General features: G+C 43.2%; 1 protein-coding gene across 1 annotated transcript in view; it reads left to right on the top strand.

Annotated features, from left to right (window-relative positions):
• The window catches only part of LOC119174126 (sulfotransferase 1C2A), a 73,634-nt gene extending 59,056 nt beyond the window's left edge, over positions 1–14,578 (top strand). Inside the window, exons 2-3 of the mRNA XM_075896192.1 lie at positions 9,802–9,868; positions 13,201–14,578. Of these exons, the coding sequence (XP_075752307.1) occupies positions 13,238–14,221 (984 nt within the window). The 5' untranslated portion in view covers positions 9,802–9,868; positions 13,201–13,237 and the 3' untranslated portion in view covers positions 14,222–14,578. The remainder of the gene's footprint in view (positions 1–9,801; positions 9,869–13,200) is intronic.
• Positions 14,579–15,205: the final 627 nt, after the last annotated feature.

Below are 15,205 nucleotides of genomic sequence, written 5' to 3'. Positions count from 1 at the left end.
AAAGTCTCAAGGCAGGAGAACGCGTCGGCAGGCCAGAAGAGAAAGCTGGCAGAAGTTTTTATCAGGGGTCAATTCATACACAAACGAGGCTAAAGTCTGGAACATGGTCGGTAGGATAGCAGGAAAACAAGTACACACACTTCCACTCGTAAACATTCAGGGTGGTACCTTGGAAGATCAGGCAAACTTCCTCGGTGCACACTTCGAACAGGTATCCAGCTCATCCCACTATACTGACACTTTCCAAAAATACAGAACAAGAATAGAAAAGCAGAAACTCGAACACAAATCTACTAGATACGAGGCATATAACCAAGCTTTCAGTATAGCTGAGCTCCGAACATCTCTAAACTCCTGCAGTACTTCTGCCCCTGGTTCTGACCGTGTATTGTATGAAATGTTAAAAAACCTACCAAACGAAACCCGAAAAACCTTACTTTGTTTGTACAATGCTATTTGGTCTTTGGCACTATTCCCACCTCCTTGAAAGAGGCTATTGTTTTTCCCATTTTGAAAGAGGGCAAGGACCCTTTCTTAGCTTCGAGTTATAGGCCTATTGCACTTACAAGCTGCTTGTGCAAAGTCTTCAAAAAAATGATGAACTGCCGACTTGTACACTTTCTTGAAACAAACAATTTGCTCGACCCATTTCAGTGCGGGTTTCGAGAAAGTAGATCCATGACAGACCACCTTGTTCATATCGAGGCACAGATCAGAGACGCCTTCGTCCATAAACAATATTTTCTTTCTGTGTTCCTCGATATCGGAAAGGCTTATGATACAACATGGCGTTTTGGAATCCAAAGAGACCTGTCCCACCTTGGCGTGCGCAGAAGAATGTTTCACATAATCAAAAGTTACCTGTCAAACCGGACATTCTTTGTCCGAGTGGGCACGGTTCTTTCCCAAGCATTTGTCCAGGAAACAGGCGTGCCATAAGGTGGTGTACTTAGCTGCACATTTTTTCTCATAAAAATGAATTCCTTGCGCTTGACCATCCCTCGCAATATGTTTTATTGTACATATGTCGATGACGTCCAGCTTGGCTTTAGGTCTTGCAATCTGGCAATGTGTGAGCGGCAGGTTCAGTTAGGTTTAAACAAGGTCTCCAAATGGGCTGACGAAAACGGATTCCGACTGAACCCACAAAAAAGCACGTGTGTCTTGTTCTCCAGAAAGAGAGGCATGCACTCAGAACCCGACATTGAACTGAACGGTCAACGTCTGTCTGTTAATACGGAGCATAAATTCTTAGGATTAATCTTGGACATTAAGTTGACCTTCGTACCGCACATCAAGTATCTAAAAACAAAATGTTTAAAAGCCATGAATGTTTTAAAAGTGTTTTCACGTACTAGGTGGGGTAGTGACAGGCAATGTCTGATGAACCTATATAGAAGCCTCATTCGCACCAGCTTAGATTATGGGACCGTTGTTTATCAGTCTGCGACTCAAAATGCTTTGAAGAAGCTGGACCCCGTGCACCATTTGGGCATCCGCCTTTCTACGGGTGACTTTCGCACCAGCCCCATAGAAAGCCTTTATGTTGAGTCAAAGAGCGGTCGCTTCATCTGCAGAGAACTTACATGTCCTTTGTTTATTTCCTTATTGTAAAAGCAGACAAGAAGCACCCCTCATACTCTGCTATAATGATTTGTCGAGCTTAATTCTGTTTCAAAACAGGCCTTCGATGAGGCAGCCCTTCTCAGTTCGCCTGAAGAGTCTAGCTGAGGAAACTGGAGTCTCACTTGAACACAGTTTAATGGCTCCTGTAGCATACCCACCACCGTGGCAATGGCAGACTATAGACTGCGATGTGTCTTTTCTAGAAGTTACAAAACATGCGCCTATTGCACATATCCGAACACACTTCCTGGAACTTCAACACAAATACACACGTCCTGAGTTCTTTACAGATGCCTCCAAGTCTAACTCCTTTGTGTCCTACGCTGCTGTCGGCCCATCCTTTTCGGATGCTGGCCCTCTACACCCAGACACAAGTATCTTCACAGCGGAAGCTTATGCTATACTTGTGGCGGCCAAACACATCAAGCAATTGCAAATACAAAAAGCAGTAATATATACGGGCTCCCTCAGTGTGGTAACGGCTCTGAACACTCCTAAAAAACACAAAACCCAGTCCTTGTCTCACTTTACTCCATTTTGTGCACACTCTACACACTCAAACAACATGTTGTACTGTGCTGGGTGCCAGGGCACCGTGAGATTCAAGGCAACGTGAGGGCGGATCAGCTCGCTGCATCCGTCCACAAAAGCACTGCCCCTACACCCATATCAATCCTGGCCCTTGATCTTAAGCCGTCTCTCAAACGAAACCTCAGGAACTACTGGCAGAGCAAGTGGGATAGACACACACAAAACAAGCTACACATTATCAAGCCACACCTTGGCCATTGGCCACCAGTATCAAAATCACGTCTAACAGAGGTAACACTAACAAGACTTAGGATAGGACACACATACACGACACACACACATCTTTTGTGCGGTGGCGATCCACCATTGTGTGACAAATGTGGTGAGGCATTGACAGTTCTTCACGTTTCAATCCAATGTAAACAATTAGACACTCTAAAAAGACAACACTTTTCATTACCCTACCGACAACATATACCATTACACCCCGCAATGTTTGTCGGTAGGAAACACTTTTTAGTCATAAATCATTGTTAGCGTTTTTAAAAGATAATAATAATTTTCATATCATATACACGGGCATCCCGTAGCACGACCTCTCCTGAGAGGTTTTCGCTGTGGTGGCTACACAAGAAAGCACTTGCCTCACGGCCCTTGGACGCAAGGGTATGAACGAGTAAGGCACTTGTGCTAATGCCATACATATGCACCATCGTCTTTTATTATCACCAACTTTGTTCATCTATTCGCACCGCACATACCTTTCATGGCATGGTCATGATTTTATTACTTGTATGTTTTTACCCGCCTTACCGCGAGGAATTTTATGGCCCTTATACAGCGGCTAATCACAATCATCGTCCACATTCCTTGTCCCATGAACTGGCGCTCTTTGCCATCAAATGGCCCTTGCGCCAAAAAAACACCATATATCATCATCATAAGATTCCCACGATGAAGAAATCAACCATGTATTTCAGCATGAAAGTGCTTTACAACGGGGTCCGCCAGGACTCCGGAGATGATTTCTGTCACTGATGTCACGCTGCAGCCCCGCCGCGGTGGTCTAGTGGCTAAGGTACTCGGCTGCTGACCCGCAGGTCGCGGGTTCGATTCCCGGCTGCGGCGGCTGCATTTCCCATGGAGGCGGAAATGTTGTAGGCCCGTGTGCTCAGATTAGGGTGCACGTTAAAGAACTCCAGGTGGTCGAAATTTCCGGAGCCCTCCACTACGGCTTCTCTCATAATCATATGGTGGTTTTGGGACGTTAAACGCCACAAATCAATCGATGTCACGCTGCAAAATAACGCAACTAAAGTTCTTCCGCCTTGCTTCCAACATTTACTTCTTGGGTAACGAATAAATCACTTGGTGCTCTACCAACTAAGCTATCAGGACAGTTGTCAAGGCTATGTACGAAGGCGCCTTATATCTTCCTCACACTCTCTCTTGCTCTGTACTCTCGGCTGGGAACGCGGGGCAGTGCTGGCGTCTTCGAGTCTCCAAGAATAGTAGTAGCGCGGCTTGACGCAGTTAAAGCATGGCTTCCGTGAATCGCGCGGCACCCAGTCTTGGGGGTCATGGTTAAAGCTTCTTTATAGCAATCAGAAGTCCTGACTAAGCGGGCTTCGAGACGTCGCTAACGAAGTCATGTTCTTTGCATTCGCTTTCTGTTACCTCGTGACATCTCGTTGCTGAAGTCATGCAGGTTTCACATGCACCAACAATCTTTGGCTGTTGACCACTCAAAGTGTGATGGCACCAGCTTATTTATTGAAAGTGCTGCAATAAGCAATGCAGATAGGCAACCATGTCGACGGGTTAATGTCGTGCCTCGGTGGAGCAAAACTGGGGCCAGTATGACGTCAATAAGAACCTCTGTGTCCTGTGCAATTAAAATGCAGTATGCGGGAGCGCTGGCGAAGGTTTCAGCCGCGAACTCAGCGCTGTTCCTCTCCATAACTCATCTCTGAAGACGCTCATATCAACTAGCAGAGTTTATTGTGTGCTTGTCGACGTCATCTGTATGCGCGATTAACAATCACCTCTATTCAGGTTGTTTATTTATTTCCTCATAGCGCAGGCCGTGGTTTGTGGCACACAGCAGGAGCGGCATAAATATAAAAACAATAACGTGAACAAGCGTATCTAAACTATACTTGTTGATAAATAGGTTTAGTACACAAACAGAAAATTTCGTGTATAAGCAGCACAAAAGTAACGCTATCACTGGTGAGCTTTACGTTGTGCTAAAAGCCAATACAGCAACCAACGCAGCAGAAAAGAAAACACTGGTATCATTGCGTCACCGACCAATAATCTTCCAGGCAGAGTTAGAAGTCATGTCCTTGAATGATGAAGTCCTGGAGCTTATTTCATTAAGATATTGCCATCAGGAAAAAAATTGTTACTGAAAGCAACTGTATGAGCAAATATAGGCTTCAAAGCGTGGGCCGGTGTGTGACATGTTTGACATCAGCTGCGCTTGAAAAACGGTCGCGTTATATTCACTCCTTTCTTCCGAATGCAATGCAGGAAAGATTGATGGCCATCTTTTTACGTCTTTCCGGTGGCATAATCTTTCTATCAGCATCACCTCTGAGATTGCTTCGTGTCTTCTACACTTTTCATGAGTAAATTGAACCGCTTTCGTCTGAATACTCTCGAGTTGTTGTTTGTGTTTTTTGAATTTGGGTCCCAAAGCACACAAGTGCTATGCAGTTTTGGACTTATTGTAGTGAAATGTGCTAAGAGAATATTATTTGAAGGAGTGTAATCATTGTTACGTCTGAGAACACATAGCTGTCAAAACGCCGAGAAATTATTATCTGTTTTATGAGCCGTCTATGTTGAATCGTTGGTTAGTGTGACGCTTAGATACAAATAGTGCGTGACCAGTAGAATCACTGACTGATTAGGACTATGCCCGAATACACTTGATTGCTGTTTTCGCGAGATCTGATGGAGAACCGAATTTGAAGCATTTAATTGCATTTTGGTGTCTCGGCCCCATTCATATACTTTACGTAGTGATTCCTGAACAATTTCATGGTCTGTGGTTGAACTGACATTTTTGAATATGATGCACTCATCTTCAAATAACCTTATGCTGATTTTGGTGGTATTTCTGTATTGGTAATAAAAAAAGGAATAGTAATCGACCGAGTACACTGCCCCGTGGTAGTCCAGACAGAACTGCCAATGTGGATGATAACCAGTCATTTATGTCTAATAATTGTGATCTGATGCGCAGATATGCAGTTATCCGGCTAATAGGTTAATGAGGAAGTCCATTATTTTTAGTTTACAAAAGCAACTTCTCACGTGACTCTTATTTAAAACATTTCAGTTATTAAATTGGTTTAATGATCATGGGTGGTCATCATCGCAATGTTGTCGTGCCACAAAGCGGCAACGTAGCTGTTACCACGATAAACGGTGATATAGCCATAAAACACCGAGAGCAATTGCACAAGCTCTAATTACATCACTACAAAATAAACACTATTTCTATGAAGACACTTTTTACTTTCGTTTTATACCGCTTGCTACAACGGAGGAAGTAGCACTGTTTTGTTTACCAACTCGCTTCTTTCTTTATACTACTCGAACGTCATGGTATCAATAGGTGAAAATTAAATTAGGCGCAGATCACAGTTCATGTTGACATAGATTGGAAACGCGGCTGCTGGGGTATTCGGGGATGATCCTGCCGTAGCAAGACATAAAACGCCACGGAAATAGTGGGCTGTAGAACTGCCCCTTCGATAAGAGGCAGTGCGGGTTTTTGTGAAGTGGAGGCTTGACGTCTGGGCATCCCTATGGTTTCTTTTTCTTCATGGGAGCGACGGAGGTGTTTAGCGTATGTATGGTCACTGAAGAGTGTGTGATCACAACGCGGCTTGTACAGGCTTCAGTATTAAACAATGCGACCACCATGCTATCGGCCTCTGTAAATCAACAGCAACCCTGCCAGAGATCTAATGCTAACATTGACATGACACCGCAAAACTTTAGTAATGTGACCAATAGTGCTAGTTGGAATATCGGAGCGGTCAGCGAACACAAAAACGAAGCAGAAGAATGTACAATACAAAAGCACTGAACCTTGCATCCTGCCGTGCGGAGCACCGCCATGGCAGGCTAAGTGATTAATTAATTAATTTATTTATTTATTATACCTCAAATGCCCCAGTACAGGGTGCTACATAAAGGGTGGGCTGTGGTACAAAATTCTTCCGATGTGGGTTTCGAACAGAACTGGGCTTGTGTGGTGCGCGACGTCGGATGGAAGGTCATTTCAATCCTTTGCTGTTTGAACAAAGAACGAGCGAAGGTGGGCAGTTGTGCGGGTATGCGCAGGATAAACAGTGTTGCGGTGGCTAGTACGAGAAGAGATTTGATGTGTGGGCAAGATACTGGCTACGTCAGACAGTGAATGAAAGAATTTGTGAAAAAGGGTTAGTATAGCGGTCTAGATTCTGAAGTTGAGCTTGGTCGTTCAGATTAGTGACACTTGAGTGATATGAATATTCAGAGTAAATGAACCTTGCTGCCCTATTCTGCATAGATTCCTACATTTTAGATAGATTAGATTGGTGCGGGTCCCAGAAGGCGCAAGCGTATTCTTGTTTCGGGCGTACTAATGTTAGGTAGGCTAAACGCTTTACAGGAGGAGGGACAAGGCGTAAGTTTCGTCTGAGGTAGCCAAGAACTTTGTTTGCTTCGTTACAGATGCATATTATGTGGGGTGTCCAATTAGGATGGGGAGTTATGTTTATACCTAAATAGCTATAGGAGTCCATGGCGGACAATTTAGAGCTGAAAATGAAGTATGCTGGACCCAGAAAATATTTCCTACGTTTAAAACAAACGACAGATGTTTTGTTAATGTATAGATTCATTAGCCAAGTTCTGCACCTCGTTTCAATTGTTAATAGTGTGATTTAGAGAATGCAGGAGTCATGAGGGTCACTATTAGGGCAATATATGACACAGTCATCTGCGAATAAACGGATACTTGGCGATATAATATTAGGGAGGTCGTTTATATAAATTAGGAACAGGAGAGGACCGAGGACTGTATCGTGGGGTACACCTGAGACTACTTGACGACGGGAGGATGATATCTGGTTGGCACAAAGAAACTGTTCACGGTTTGAAAGAAAATTTTGGATCCAGTTTGAAACGACAGGGTGAATGTTTAAGCGCGGAAGTTTTAGAAAGAGGCGTTTATGTGGTACCTTATCAAAGGCTTTTCCGAAATCTAGAAAGAGAGCGTCAACAGGAATATTATGATTAGGACATGTGCTGATATCGTTAATAAAAAGCACGAGTTGGGTGTCACATGAGAGTCCTTTCTCAAAACCGTGCTGATCGGGGTGGAAAAAATTTACAGACGAAAGGAAGTTCACGATTCTAGAGTAGATCATATGTTCCATAAGCTTACAGCATATGCATGTTAGTGAAACTGGATGGTAGCTGGATGGAGGGTTGACGGAGCTTCAAATTAGAATGATCTTGCCGACCTTCCAGTCTCGTGGCACCACTCCAGATGACAGTGATTGCTGAAAAATTTGAGACAGTATAACAGCAGAAAAATGTTTAGTGTTTATCAGAACTTTAGAATTTACGCAGTCAATTCTAGCTGATGACGGCACTTTTAATGACTCGATCACTTTGATGATACCGTGAGGTTCGAAGATGATGGCAGGCACACCAGGGAAATCAAGAGTGGAAGCACAAGAACGTATATCTTCGGGTTCATCGGTAAAGACAAAACAAAATGTAGAATTTACTGTTTCTGCGACATAAAACTCAGGGATTGTAACAATTTGTGGATCGCAGAACGAGATAGGTTTCACATGAGTTGGGTGAATGGCCTTCCTGAACTGTTTGGCGTTAGTGCGTATCATGTCTGGGAGGGTAGACAAGAAGAACATTCGCTTAGCACTTGAAATCATGAATTCGTAAAGCTTTTCAGTATTATTATATTCATCTCATGCTTGCTTAGAATTCGATGCCTTAGCCGAGCGCAAATGTCTCTTCTTTTTGTTGCTAAGGTGTCCTAATGCGTTGTTGTACCACAGAGAAGTAGGGCGTTCTGTGATGTTAATGGTAGGAATATAGGTGTTTAATAATTGTTGCATTTTCTCTTTGAAAAGCTCGCAGTTTTCTTCAACAGACCGTTTCGAAAACTACGAGAAATCAATCGTAAAAACAGAACAGTTCGTTATTCATACTTTCATAATCGGCTTTGCTGTGTAGTGTTAATATTTTCTTAATTTTTGGAGGTTTGACAAGTTCTATTGGAAACTGGCATGAATGACTGAGTTATCGCTTAGGCTGGTAAGATTTGAAATCGACGAAATTTTAATAGGTTCGGACGTTAGGAGTAAATCTAGCAGGCTTGTTGAATTATGGGTTGTTCTTGTAGGTAATGTTATCACTTGGGATAAATTTAACGTAAGGGAAATATCTACAAAGTCACTTTCAATATTACTTTTTGATGTCGTTATTGCTAAGTTGGGCCAAGTTATTGAGGGGAAACTGAAGTCTCCGAGTAGCAGGAGAGAGGAACCGTCCGATGCTGAAGTTGCCAGTTGGAGGGCATCATAAAAGTTTCCAATAAATTAGGGATCGGAGTCAATGGTGCGGTAGCTAACGCCAATTGTAATGGGTGGAGCAGCACCTTTGTAGCGGATGAAAATAATTTGAGGCAAGGAGGAATGTCCACTGCGCAGCATTACAAACTATGCTGAGCAGCGATTAAGGACCCCCCCCCCCCCGTTTGTTTTGGCAATCGCAGCGGAAAACATCAAAATCAGCAAATATAGGAAGCAAGTCTGAGTCGGAGATAGATGAGTTAAGCCATGTTTCGGTTAGTACTACTAATTTACTCTCGGTAGCCTGGATGAGACTGTGCAGGGAATCGTGTTTAGGCAAGGGCTCCTAATGTAAATATAAAACACTGAAAGAAAGCTTTCGATTGAATATGGGCTTTAGTGGGTAGGTAGGGTGCACGTGGGAGTACCGTTTGTGTAGTTGGGTGAAAAACGTAAGCCACCTCGTCAATGGTTATTTGCGGTATGCGATCTTATAAGGTCGAGACTGGGCTTTGCCAAATTCATCAGTCGTTTCTGTATTAGACGTTTGTTTGGGGGGGGAGTAATCTTGTGAAATGCAGTGCGTAGTATTTTTTAGTTTTTGCGTTCAATAGATTGCGGTCATTATCTTTGAAATGGGGGAATTTTACGATTATGGGCCTATCTTCGCTAGGATGGAATGTTCCCATTCGGTATGCACGTTCAATATCGCGTGGGTTAAGCGTCAGGTTGAGGACAGCCTTACAGTGATTCACGATTAAAGCCTCCGATTGGGCCCACGTTTCGCGTCCGGAATCTTTGTGTCCATAAAAGCTAAGGTTATTTGACTAGGCTTTATTGTTTAAATTGTCAATACTGCAAGCTAGTTCAGCGATTTTTTCGGAATTTTGTTCAGCTATGGAACGGACGTCGTCGACGTCTGCTTAAAGGTGGCTACGTTCGCAGAGTCTCCTTCAATTTTAGCAAGCTTTTGGTTCATGTTCTCAAAAGTTTTATCATACTCGGACAGTGCTGATTATATGCTTTTCATTTCTTTTAGGAGGGATATTCGAACTTCATCAAGGGCAGACAAGACGTCACCAGCTGTTGGGGTGGAGGATTAAAGGGTAGTAGGGCCTGGGTTTTCTGTGGAGGATGAACGGGTAGTAGGGCCTGAGTTTTCTTCTATGTCTCCGGAGAGCAGCAACAGGTTTAGTAAGTAGTAGCAGTAATGATAAAGGGCACCTTAGCAATACCGTGAGCTCGGCAACACTATCAACGTGTAATGCCGTGTAGGCTTGGCAAATATGTATTATCGGTTCGTTACCTACATGAAAAACAGGCGTCGCAGAAGAGCATTCGCCATTGGTATGTTGTTGCCGAGCCCACTTGAGGGACTACGAGTGACGCTGGTGCTTTAATAGTAGTGGTGTGGCGCCGGTGTCGGACCAGTGACGTGGGAACCACGAGAGTTCGGAGAGTGCAGAAGGTGGGGTAGAACAGGCGACAGTTTGGCAATGCAGCAGTCTTGAAGGGGGCTGTCAGTGAAGGGCAGTAGTGGCAAGTCAATTGGATGTTGTGGTTGTCGGTGCAGTGAGACCAAGATATCGCCGGTACCGTGAGGTTCTGTGCGGAAGAATGTCGGAGCACCTGCCCAGGCGACAATCTGCATAAAAAACAGGCGTCATAATTGAGCATTCGCCATCGATACGTTGTTGCCGAGCCCACTCTCTCAGTGAAGGCCATCTGTAAGGTGAATGATTACATGAATGCCCTAATTGTCAAGTCGGTGGGTTCAGTTCTTAATTTTCTGGGTGCGTAGTACATCTAACCCTTCATATACTGTCCTTATACTGTTGTACCACGCTCCAGAACTGGCCCCGTCGTGGTGGTCTAGTGGATAAGGTACTCGGCTGCTGACCCGCAGGTTGCGGGATTGAATCCCGGCTGTGGCGGCTGCATTTCCGATGGCGGCGGATATGTTGTAGGCCCGTGTGCTCAGATTTGGGTGTACGTTAAATAAACCCCAGGTGGTTGAAATTTACAGAGCCTTCCACCACGGCATCTTTCATTATTATAGCGTGGTGTTGGGACGTTAAACCCCACAAATCAATCAATCAATCATTACGCTCTAGGACTGTCATACGCAAATAGATAATATGACATGCAGTGTACCTAAATAGATGTACCTAAATAGGCCCTATATAGTTCTTGTTAGATAAGTTAACGTGGAAGTTGTGACAAGTATACTTTTTTAAAAGAACATTTAAATTTACGAGCTGAAGTTTTGGAAAGAAGCACAATTTTTTCTTGTAAACGCAATAATGAAAAATTAACAGACGTTCCTGCCAAGGGAAGTATGTGGTGTATTATCCCGTACGGGCGCTAATTATGATGCCCTGAATACAAATGTGTATAATTTACATGACATGATTACAAGGTACTCAGCAAAACATTCCAAGATAAAAAGTGAAGGAATGAGTTGATCTGTGTGAATTTTACTAATTTTTATTAATTAGCACATATTTACATTATTGTTTTTGCATGTAGGCGACTTTATTATTTGCAGAAAAGTTTGAAATATTAGGTCCAGAATGCATGCACATTATTTGTTTGGTTGTATTCATCGCGAGCGAAAACATACAATTGTGTCGATCTTAGTTTTTGGAACATGGCACATTGATTGTTTCAGCAACATGACAGTGTCTGCAGCAGTGATGCTGTGCAGCAATATGCAGCAGAATGAAGTTCGATGACTGCTAGTTGACCACTCAAAAGCCATGCACTGATGTGCACACTGTGCTTCGAGCAATGTGACGAAACATTTATATTTATGCTGACGTCGAGGAAGAAAGGAGGATGAAAATATGACTGGCCGCTGTCATTGACTAAACCTGTGACCTTCAAATAACGCGCCCGATATCCTACCAACTAAGCAACAGCGGCAGTTGTCCCCATTCATTTTATGAGTGCACTTAACCGTTATGCACCAGCTCGCCCAACAAAAAGTTCTTCCAAACTACCTAAACCGCGAGTGTTAATGCTGCGATTAGCAATGACAGCTAGGGCAGAACAATATTTTCCCACCTTTTGACGGAACACAAATCCCTTATTTTTCAATTCTTTTCTTCATTCAAAGCAAGCGTTTTCTTATGGCAGAAATGAAGATCTCAGGTACTATGCAAGGGATTATCGACCAGCTGTCAGCTCGCGATAACATACTGCGCTTGGTGACAGAGAGATAGATAATGAGTCTTCCCAGTCATCATCATGGCTATTAATGACGTCCGCTAGCAGTCACAGGCATAAGAGCACAAATATGCATCATGAGTTGCAAGTCATACCCTGAGTTACTCAGCTATGCAATGTCATTGGCGAAGAGTAGGCTAACAAGTAGACGACTTGCAATAAATGTTCACCTAATTAGGCAAGAATGGCACAAAGGTAAGTTGCAAAATGAATCTGAAGAAAGCTAGTCATGTACAACAACCTCTGAAGCGAAAAGCATTACGAAAAAGATAGCAGTGCACTTGAAGCTGTAAAACGTTCATCTACTTGGGACAGGTAGTAAATGCGGAGCCAACCACGAGATTGAAGCAACTAGAAAAATAATAATAGAGGGAGCACATTTGGCAAGCATTCTCATACCATAAAAGGTAGACTGCAACTACCTCTTAAAAGGAAGGTATATACCAGCTGCATCTTACGAGTACTTACCTACGGAGCAGAAACCTTGAGGATGACAAGAAAGGTTCGACTTAGCTTGAGGACGACGCAGCGAGCAATGGGAAAAAATGATAGGAGTAACGCTCAGGGCTAAGATGAGAGCAGAGTGGGTCAGGGAACAAGAGGTTGTTAAATACATCACAGTCGAAATTAGGAACAAGTGCCAAGAGGCCATGGGCAGGGCATGTGGCGCAAATGCAAGATAACCACTGGTCCTTAAGGATCAGAGCCTGAATTCGAAAAGAACGCAAGCGGGTGAGGGAGAGACAGAAAGTTGGGAGGAGGGCAATGACACTAGGAAGTTTGGGGGTGTAAAATGGTAGCAGCAAGCATAGGACCAAGTTGAGTGGTGGATCATGGGAAAGGCCATTGTGTTGCAGTGCACGCTGATGATGATGATGATGATATTTATGATGATGATGATGCGCCACATTATATGGAAGGATTGAGGACCACTATTCTAGCAGAGTTGGTAGATTATCAGGCGCGCTGTTCAAAGGTCACATGCTCGGCTTCCTGCCAACGACCAGTCCTTGTTTCGCCCACTCCTTTTTGTTCATATTTACAGCAGATTTGCTTCTAATATCATTCACCATACTTTCCTTGGCAACAGTGTTTTCTTTGTGCCACACTTTTGTATATTCATACCATTATAACGTTGTATACGATGACTTGCAGGAGTAATGCTTGAAATATTTATTTACCCTAATTTTACATTTTGTTTCAATTTCAGCTTCCCATCAATCGAAGTTTGCCTTGAAAGATTAGAAATGTCGAATAACATGACTGTTGTGACGCCACGTCGGAGGCCTTTCTGCCAAGTCATTGATGGTGTCAAGCGTTGCCCGCTGATCTCCAGAGAACGACTTAACGACATTATGAAATTCGTACCTCAAAAAGGTGACGTACTGCAGGTCGCATACCCAAAGACAGGGTCTCATTGGATTCAGTTCACTGTGCAAACCATCATACATGGAGGAGAAGCAGTTGAGAGTTACGATGACTTTACGACAGTGACTTGCTTTCTCGACTACATCGGTTTAAAGGATTGGGAACGTCCTTCTTCAACACCATTGGGCTTGTACATGTCGCATGTGCTCCCCCCGTTAAAGAACTTCAATCCAGAAGCAAAATATATTTACATAACTCGCAATCCATGGGACTGCTGTGTCTCCTTTTACCACATGGTGAAGGAGCTTGACATCTACTCTTTCAAAAATGGATCATTTGATGATTTCTTTGAGTGTTTCATTGAAGGAGATTTCGGCTATGGCGATTACTTCGAGCACTTACTGTACGGATACGAACTGAAAGATAAGCCCAACGTTCTTTTTCTCACCTACGAAGAAATGAAGAGAGATACCCGTCGCACAGTGTTGAGAATTGCACGTTTCCTTGGAAAGCACTACGCCAAAGAGTTGGAAGAGAACACGCAACTACTAGAAGATTTGCTCAGCAAGCTAACTGTGGAACATACAAGGCGGATCTTGGTGCTCAACCTGGCTGGTCACAAGAACCCAAAGATCGATGCAAAGATGAAGGAACGGAATGTGACGGCGTACGAGGGCTTTGAGGGGTGTTCAACTATGCTGCCGTTTGTGAGAAAGGGGGAAATTGGTGGCTGGAAAGACTACTTCAACTCGGATCTTCTACAGCGCATGGAGGAGACAATTGTGAGCAAAACTTCTAGCTCGGACGTGATGAACATCTGGGCGGACATACGCGAAGAAGCACGCCGCCTGTCCAATGAATGACAATGTGCTCACTCCATATACGAGGGTCAAAACAAACTATATAAGATGTGTGCCTCAGTATTGAATAAACATAGGGACGAAGACTGTCTCGCAGCAACTGAATTTTTTTGAACTGTCGCACCCTACTGCAAGCTCAGCGCCATCAAGAAAACAAAATCCAGTATCATGCTGGGTTATGTGTCTGTTATCGCGCTGAAGATCTGAGAAGCTTGAGTGGCCTTTTATTGGGAGTCACTGAGAACACCTACGCTAAACGACTCAACATTATTATAAAGGAGATGCCAACTTCCATAAATAAATATATTACTAAAAAGTGAAATGAAATGCAATAATAAAACATCTCTTGAAAAAAAACAATGCCCTTTCTAAAGACTCTATCTAGCCACCTTTAAATTTCCCATATGAATACTTTGCCCACTACGCCACGCCTAAATAGGCTGAAAGTCTTGTACAATAAGTATTTCAAAGACGAACTTAGCACTCGGGCAAATTTTTACATGTTGCACAGTCAAGATATACGCGATCATCCTATCCAAATAGCAATTGTTTTATCTCTAGACGCAAACGAATGGCTGCCGGCACTGATTGAAATACCGATAATGGAAAAGAGCGCAAAGTTTGAGAATTTACAAATAACTCCAAAAAACATGATGTGGGCACAGTTTTGCAACTTTCATTGGTAATTTCTTTAGTACCTGTTTTTTTTCGCTCTTGGTATTCAACATATACAAATGTTTAATGATGACCATTTAAACTGATACGTGCGTATAGGATTGCATATTGTGTGGTGTTTTCACGCAAGGGCTCGTATGCCAATATAGCGGGCGTATCGGTGTACCGATTTGGAGTTCTATTGACACTTATAATCAAAATTCTGGTAACAACTACCACTACAGTACACTGAAACTTCTGCAAGTAGATTAGGTTCATAAAGTATACAACATTACTGATTGAAATGGTTTTGGGTTTTTACACATGAGTCGA

This window comes from Rhipicephalus microplus, chromosome 5, assembly GCF_043290135.1.
Source record: "Rhipicephalus microplus isolate Deutch F79 chromosome 5, USDA_Rmic, whole genome shotgun sequence".
NCBI classification, from domain to species: domain Eukaryota; kingdom Metazoa; phylum Arthropoda; class Arachnida; order Ixodida; family Ixodidae; genus Rhipicephalus; species Rhipicephalus microplus.
Note: the sequence above shows the minus strand (reverse complement) of the source record. Positions and strands in the feature narration are given on the sequence as shown.